The 9,063-nt window shown below is 43.2% G+C and overlaps 1 protein-coding gene across 1 annotated transcript; it reads left to right on the forward strand.

The window, feature by feature from the left end:
• Window positions 1-8,125: 8,125 nt before the first annotated feature.
• On the forward strand, window positions 8,126-8,792 carry LOC140854870 (uncharacterized). The gene is made up of 3 exons (XM_073250913.1): window positions 8,126-8,335; window positions 8,445-8,509; window positions 8,613-8,792. Exons 1-3 carry the CDS (start codon window positions 8,161-8,163, stop codon window positions 8,775-8,777), a joined length of 405 nt encoding a protein of 134 aa, XP_073107014.1. The 5' UTR covers window positions 8,126-8,160; the 3' UTR covers window positions 8,778-8,792.
• The last annotated feature ends 271 nt before the right edge of the window (window positions 8,793-9,063 follow it).

The raw sequence follows: 9,063 nt of genomic DNA on the forward strand, positions 1-9,063 counted from the left end.
TTGAGCGGAGATTTGGAAGCATCGTCGGGTGAGCTGTTGATCTCCGTGCATCTCCCCGATTCCGTTTTTGGTCGGGAACCGAATAAGGAGATGGTACATCGAGACGATTGCCTTGAGGGCATTCAATCCGGGTCGTCCAAGTATGGCGTTGTAAGCCGAAGGAACTTGGACGACCGTAAAGTTAGGAGGACCGTGCTTTGCCGTGGTTCAGTGCCAACCGTCACGGGCAGGGTGATTTCTCCCTCTGTCGTGACAGCGTCTCCAGCAAAGCCGATCAGGGGCATGGAGACCCTCCTAAGTCAGTCGATTGACAGTTGCATCCGGGAGAAGGTCAAGTAAAATAAAACATTCGTTGAACTTCCATTATCAACAAAAATTCGTTTTACATCATAATTTGCTATTGTCGCCGACACAACAACAGCATCGTCGTGGGGAGTTTGGATGCCCCGAACGTCGTCCTCTGTGAAGGTGATTACGCCGTCCGGGCGCGGCCTTTTGTCGGCACCCCTCCCGCAGACGTCCCTGGGCCCAGCCGCTTGGAGATCATGTTGATGACTCCGGCCGTTGGTTGATTGTTCGCCGCTTCTCATCGGCTGGGGTCATCGATCGGCAACTGGTTGGGTCGGTGGACCTTCTGAAATTTGCCGAGATACCCCCGGTGGATGAGAGCTTCAATCTCATCCTTCAGCTGGATGCACTGCTCGGTGTCGTGGCCGTGGCTTCGGTGAAATCGGTAGTACTTCCGACGGTCGAGGCCCTTTGCCTTCAGAGGCGGAGGCCGTCGCAGGTATTTTTCCCCCTCGATCTCCATCAGGATCTGCGCACGAGGAGCGGAGAGAGGAGTGTAGGAGTCATACCTGGGGCGTGCCGGCCTCGGAGTCTGTTGCCGGGGTGACTTTTGGATTCGTCGGGGTGGCGAGACCCGACTATCGGTCGGGGGCCTGCTAGGTTCGGCGGGCTCCCGACCTTTCCTCCGCTTCTCTTTCGGGCCTCTGGACTCGGCCAAGCGTCGGTCGGACGCTCCTTCGTCCGCGCGCATATACTTGTATGCGCGCTCCAGCAGCTCGGCGTATGTCCGGGGGAGGGTCTTGTCCAGAGAGTAGGTGAATCGGGATGCCCTCAGGTCCCGCTTCATGGCTGAGACAGTCATGTCTTCGTTGAGGTCCCGGACCTCAAGCGTGGTCGTGTTGAATCGCACCACGAAGTGCGGAGCGTCTCATTTTCCCCCTGCTTGAGGGAGAAAAGGCTGTCCGACGTTCGCGCGGCTTTCGGCTGGTGCTGAAATGGGCCACGAATGAGTGCTCGAGCTGTCCGAAGGAGTGGATACTTCTCGATCGGAGACCGGAGTACCAGGCCCTGGCAGCCTTGCGGAGCGTAGCGGGGAAGCCGATGCAAAAAAGAGCGTCGGTTGCCCCTTGAATCGTCATAAGAGCTTTATAGCCCTCGAGGTGGTCGACTGGGTCGGTGGAGCCGTCGTCATATGGCTCCACGTGCGGCATTTTGAATCGACTAGGAATCGGCTCGTCGAGGACCAGTCGGGAGAGAGGTTGGGCGGTCTGGAAGTCGATGTCGTTCGAAGACTTCTGGCCGTCCATCTGCAATTGGGCGAGTCGGCGATCGATTTCCTCGAACCGGCACTCGTAGTCGTCCGCTCGTCGATGCTGGGAGACCCCGGGAGTGGAGTCTCCGAAAGATTCGAGAGGGAGGCCGACGGCGTGCGCGGTCGTTTCTCCTTCCTTGCCCGTTCCAGCGGGGAAAGGGAGGGCTGCTGGGACCGTCGGTCGTCACGCCAGGGCCGCTCCTCCTCTTCTCCGTGGGAGCGCTGTTGAGGGCGCTCGCGGAGGCGACGGGGATCGGCGCGGTCGTCGGCGGCTGCTCCTGGAGGGCATCGGACGGGCCGCCGGTTGTTGCTGGAGGCTCTTGACTGCATCCGTCAGTACGGTCATCTGCCGTATGATGGCCGCGATCTGCGCCTCCGTGGTCACCGCGGGGTGTGGAGAGCTGGGCTCCGCCGCCAGTGGTGGCGGGGAGGCCTCTTCCCGGCGGGAAGAGCACCTCGCCGATCCAGTGATTCTCGATCGTTGAGCTCTTGTCTTTGTCATGCTGTCCCCTACCTGACGCGTCAATCTGTTGCGGCCAATCGCCTCGTCGTCCGATCGCCGGGGAGCGGGCACCTGCAAAAACGAGAAGTCCATACTGACCGGAGGCGGCTCCGGCGGGGACCCTCCGACGGTCAAGTCAGAGAGGTGACTGGGCAACAGTGAAATGTAGATAGAGAGCTCGATCGAGAGGGGGAGAGAGGGAGAGGAGCGAGCCTGTGTTTTTGGAGTCGAGAAGTGGGGGAGCGGACCGGATCCCTTGCACTGTTGCCTTCCTCGGTTTATATAGCGGAGCACGGCATGGCGCCGTCATTAATGGCGCAGTCAAGTGAGGAATTGTCAACTCACTGTAGATGTCAGAGTCGCCGTGAAAGTGTCATGTCACCGTGGGGCTGTCAAATCACCAGGGTTGACAATGCCCTCGGCGGGACAATGCCCCTAGATAGCCGTGCCGCATGTTGCTGTCAGAACTGACAAGGTCTAGCGGCTGTACGGCTATTGGAGGAGCCGACCGACCCTAAGTCGGTGGCCAGCTGAGTGGCGTCGGGCCCCTCCGCTGGTCGGGGAGTCTTACATGAGTCGGCCATCAGACCTCTGGGTTCAGTCGGTCGGAAAAGGTGCGTCCGACAGATCCTCAGTCGGTCGTGAGCCGATAGTTAGCCGGTGATGGCGTCCGTCAGTCGGTCACTCCGACCGCCAATCGGTCGGTCCGGCCGTCGGTCGGTCGGTCGGGCCGTCAGTCGGTCGGTCGGGCGTCAGTCGGTTGTCCTTCGGCAGTCGGTCGGTTCCTCCGGCCATCGGTCGGTCGGTCGGTGGGTATTCCCCAACAGTGCACATATTTAATTTGAAGCTTGAAGAGACCATAAACATTTGGTCTGTGGTTAGACATTTATTATTTAAGTCTTATATAATTTTAGATACAGATCATAAATTAATAAGTTTGTTTGAAAAATATAAAGATTTGATGGAGTGCTTCTTATTTGTTACAAAAGAGACTAATGATATACAGTTTTTTCAATCAATACTAGATAGTCAAGACCAAAGTAGAGGTGAAGTAGCTGCAATAGGAAAGTTCAAGTGGATGACCAAAGGGAGAATCAAAGATAGAATGAAATTGAGCATCCAACTGCATTAAGGACTGATATCTTAGCTATTGCTATTAAGAATAATGACAATAGATGAACAAAATTTTTTAAACAAGTGAGCCGTCTCTATTATAAACACCAACAAAGAAGTAATAGATAAAAATTAATATACTTGAATCATCCTTACTATGATATTAATTAATGTATTTAAATTCTTTCCATCTCGTTAAAATAACATACAATAGAAAAAAATTAAATTAAAAATTTTTGCTTGTATATCCTCATAAACGTCAAAATTTGCATGAATATCCTTTCAAAATTAATATTTACTTATATACCCTCGTAAATTGCTAATTACATATATACTCTTATAATTTTTTTTTGCATATATACCCATAAAGCATTTCAATCATTTAAATTTAAATTGTTAATTTTTTTAACGACGTTGGATGACGTAGGTATATATACAAAAAATAAAGAAAAAAAAGAGTATACATGCAAATCAAGTATTTTATAAGGATATACATGTAAATATCGATTTTAAAAGGGTATCCATATAAATTTGGATGTTTAAAAGGATATACATGCAAAAATTTCAAAAATAAAATATCACAAAAATCACATGGCATAGCGGATATATTAGTCCAAATTACATCCTCCGAGTGCTCCACTTCAAAAGAGACAATCCAGTCTACTGCGATGTTGGCCCTTTTGTAGACATATCTGACACATATGATGGTAGCCCCCTTAGCAGCATCGCAATATCCTCATAAGCAGTGAGTAGCATCCTCTCCGATCACTCTCATTAGTGAGTTGATCTGTCCTAAGGGCCAACCTCGCATAGATAATATTAGCCCATGCTGCCACAGTTTTGTCTTCGGGACCATAGTGTCCATCAAGCAACTCCCATCCATTGCCAATAATCTCGAGTCCGGATCATGAATCACAAATCCCACTCCTCTCAAGCACACACACTGCCATTAGAATTGATTTTGAAAAAAATTTTCTTCTAGAAACTCTAAAACCGTAAGATAAAAAATATAACTATGTAGGTGTAAATCTATAAATCCAGATAATTATAAAGCACATGGATCTCCCTTCTTTTTTTCTTCTAAACATAAAAAATAATAAATTTAAAAATATCTAATTATTATAAAAAATATTACTACCACAATTCACCCACGCCTAAAAGATGGAACTCCAATGCCCATCAATAATTAAGCTTATTACTAATCATGTAGGGATTTATTATGGATCTCTAACTTCTTTTAAAAATTACAGGATTTATTTTCTTGTATGTCTTGGGATATGTTTACCTGAAGGGAATGTAAATTATGCAAGGATTATTGGAAATAACAAAATAATAATTTTTTTTTTTCCATTTACTTAGTTCCTTGGGTTTGTGGCTTGATAAATTTCAGTGGTCTGTTACTTTACTAATTTTTTTTCTTTTTTTAAAATTTATTTGGATGGTTGGACCCAAAATCCTATAAGCTTCATGATCCCATCATAAAAAATATTGGATTATAAATAGATCAGATCCTATATTTATAAATATCTAAGATCATTTTTAAGTGGATTAATTCGGATCCCATAGGAAAGAAAAAATGATCTTAAATTATTTCTTTTCTCTATGAGATTCAAATCAGTCTATTCAAAAAGTGATTCTCCATACTTGTAAACAAATGACCTAACCCGCTTATAATCTACTATTTTTATGCTTGAGCCATGAATCTCATAGAATTTGGATCCAACCATCCAAACAGGCCCTTAATTAGTAGGCATGATTTTTTTCTAATTTTAACTATATATGCAAATTAAATTTACCGAAGGTGACTAGATTGTTATATATAGAAAAATACTAAAATAACACCCACACGTATAGATAATGCTGAAATATCCCTATATAATTTGTTTCTGTTGGCACTGGTTTAGCACTTCTAAAGAGCACATATAATTATGCTAATACCATTACCCAATTCAAAAATGTGGTTGCAACCATGGTTTTTGATAGGTTTGCTTTGAAAGCAAAGCTTGACTAGCCAGCAATAAGAGATCCAAGAACTAAGAACACTTCCAACTGCACCATCCCTTGCAGCAACAAGATCTTTGCTGAATGCTGAGTTCCACATTCTGTAGCAAATTCAGAGATGACCATCACAAAATATACAGTAGCTATGATATCACAGGATCCAATTTACATACACACCATATATACGCCAATGTACTAAAAATAAGCAGAAAAACTGCATCATGATTAACTAAACCATATTTGCTACCCATAACAGAGTAATAGCTCACCAAGCAGGTGGTAGGTTCATCTGCATAGAATGGGCACATCCAACCAAGTTGCTGATTTAGATCAGGCATGAATAAAAGACATTGAAATGCAAAATATAGTATCAGCTTTTTGAAGCTGTTCCATTGTACAACATGTATCCAGAATGCCAAGCAACTCTGTTTATATCAATCATTTTTAAACTACAAGCTTCTAAATCAGCATCAAAATTGACGATACAACATGCGTAACTACAAGAAATTACTTATTTCCAGAAAACAAGAATTCACTCAATTCACTGCTGAATTGAAAAATTAGGGATGAAAAAGAAGCAACATAACACCTTACAATGCAGCAGAACAAATGGAACATTCTGGCCAACATTACAGTATAATTAGACATATTCCATTTCCAGCTGGTAAAACATCTTTGCATCTGAATATGCTAGAAAACTTCAGAGCATCTCCAGCTGCACCTGAAAATCTACTCAGCACTTTCAGTCCATCTCCCAGATGACACCACCATCCTCTGCATTTCAATATAGTTTGGCTCAGACAAACTTGCAATAATACAAGGATTAAAAAAAAAGAAAAACAACCCTGAGACTATAGATATATTTATGCCTAATTAGTTAGTTGTACCTAATATCCTCTTCTTATAAATGTCACATGCATCAAAAAAACATACTGACAACAGTAATTGATTAGAACAATAATCTTCCATGGTAGCCCATGAACTTCCACTCCCCCACCAGAACTGCAGGCAACCCATCCATGGACCGCCCTCCAACCAATAATATACCGGTTGGAAGTAATTCAGCATTCTAATTATGGAAAGTAAACAACTAAGCATACATTCTACACATTTCCAAGGGGCACATCAGCTGGAATGTTTACCTTCTAGGCTGATGGCTTATAGCCAGTGGCTGATGACAGACTGTGCAGGCCATTTAGGATGAGTTGCACCTAATAAAAATTATTAAATATTTAATGCACCTTAAAAGCAATTAGAATGCACCTTGATCTTTTTGTTTATCCAACCTCCATTAGCATCCGGCGCCAACTCCAGCAGCACAGATGGCACTATAGATGGCAATAGCAGAAGGTAATGACCGCCAAGGAAGAAAAATAGTAGTCAGGACTTGGTCTTATCTTCGAAGCCGCTTTTTTGTGATTGTCCCAGCTGGTTCACTAGTTGCAGCACCACCCACTGTCTTCCAATTCATGTTCTTCAGTATGTCTTTAGAGTCTTTGGTTCCCGTGGCACCCTGTATGATCTAAATTAAGACTACTGCTAGATACACAAAAAAATAAATTGGTTAAGTTATGAAAGAAAAAAACAATATTTTTTAAGATTGACAATCTTGAATGAATTATGAAAGAATTGGGATTAAATTGAACTTCAGAAATCTAGTTATACCAGGAAAACGAAACAGAACAAAAAATTCTAAAACATAAGTGCACAACTTGCTTGTTAAATCTAATAATGAAGGGATGATCTGGGGTATTGTCACAATTGGTAGGCTATAAAAACGGCAGAAAGGGTGAGAACTTATGTTTCTGGTGTGTATACATAGTCACAGATCACTAAAATTTAAAATAAATACCTAGGAAACTCACTAAATTTTTGCTGACTTATAGCAACAGATGGATTAGCCACTCTTTGATCCATTGTAAGTTGATTACTGGATTACATACCATGACGAATATTACAAAGAGAAAAGAGGAAGAATACAAAAGTATTCTACTGTATAGCTCTCCAATTTATCACTTTAGGCATCTACGACACCCAAATACAATTTACAAAGGATGTAAAAGACGATATTTAAAACCAATGATACAAAATAAAAGATATTTAATTTTACAATATTTAAAACTTAAACCTATAAACTGGTAGGCAGAAAAGAAAAAAAAAGTTTGAAAATAATTGACTTCAGTTGAGTAATATTTTACGGCCTCATCATCCGCGACATGCACAATGTAACAATTTCAAGGAAAGAATTACAATACTAGCGGAAGAAAAAAGGAAAAAAAATTAATGCGGTCATAATGTTATCTAAAACAGTAATAAGATTGTCACAAACTGGGTGGCAACTTAAAACTTAACAAGAAAATGCTAAATAATTTTCTTCATGCAATACTTAAGATAGAACTCTGACGACCATTTAGTGGCATATAGGCACAGTAAGGTTATCACTGAAGGCGGGCAATCCTCTTTTTTTTTAAAAAAAAAAACATAGAAATCTAAGTTTTACCATGTAAAGAAAACGAGATATTTTTACCATCATCTAATTTTTCAACCAAAACATTTTTTAGCATACAAAATTTATGAAAACGCCTCTCGATGGACTCTATCCAATGGAAGAATCAAAGGAGGAATTTTATTAGGGTTTAGGGTTTTCACACACAGAAGAGAGAGAGAGAGAGAGAGAGAGAGTTACTTTCTATTGCTAAATTCTTTATATTGCTAGATTTCTATCCCCTAGAAAGCAGGGAAAGCGCCGAAGCCACTAAAGAACATTACCTCACTCCCTTCTCCCTATCGCTTCCCCACGAATCGAAATAGACGGCGAGAGAAGAATCCCCTTTCCCTAATAATCGCGCGGGGTTTCAATTAGAAAGGAGGTGGTGCGTGCAAGCGGGTCCACGAGTGGCTAGCTGATTTTTGCCACGTGCCGAATTATTATTGGCTATGTTCTATGGTAAATATTTTTAGGCACGAGGTGGCCTCACCCCCCGGGTTTCCCATTCCTCGGATCTCTCCGTCTAGCGTCGCCGTCTCCACCCGATCCCCCCACGATGTTCTCGCAGGTGGCCCGCCTCGCGGCCAAGCGCCTCCTCGAGGTCCGGCGATCTCTCCGGCCTGCTCCACCGGTAGGTTTTCTCCTCCGATTCCCCTTCGAATCCAACTATGTATGCTTCAATTTCAGTCTATTCGTTGATCTTGTTCGATCTTTCTGTCTGTTACTGGCTTCTCTTCCAGGTCGTCTTCGCCGCCGCCACCGCCACCGCCGCCACTCTAGATCCTTCTCGACCGCCTTAAACTACGTGAGTTCTCGGTAGATTTGGCTCTCCCTCAGCGTTGATTTGTCGGATTTGGTTTCAACTTACCAACTTTCCAACCTCTGCGGTTCTTTTTGTTATTTCTCAGCATATGGATAGTCCGGATAACAATCCTGACATGCTATGGAAATTCACGGAAGCAAATATGGAAAGGGTATGTGATTTCATTTTTATTCGTTCGCATTTGTTTTTCTTGCCAACTGTGAGAATTTTTGGACATTTGATGTGCTTCCGGGATAGATTTGAAATCTGAGCACTTTGTTTTTTGTTATCTTAATCTTTTCTTTATCATTTGTTGGGTTTTGGAGTTGTAACTAAGTTAGCGGCATGTTTGGAGATGTCATGGTACCTTAATAATGATTGCTGAATTGATCGTAGATTGATGAATTGATTTATTTGTTCTAGAATTGGTTGGTTTGATTTATTCAATGCCCTAGCATTGGCTGAAAGCTAGTACCGGTCATCTCCATGTGAGGATTGAGGAAACGGCTCTGATGCTGTATTATCTTCTTAAGCTATTCTTGCATAAGATGTTTCTT

Source organism: Elaeis guineensis, chromosome 1, assembly GCF_000442705.2.
Source record: "Elaeis guineensis isolate ETL-2024a chromosome 1, EG11, whole genome shotgun sequence".
Classification (NCBI taxonomy): Eukaryota; Viridiplantae; Streptophyta; class Magnoliopsida; order Arecales; family Arecaceae; genus Elaeis; species Elaeis guineensis.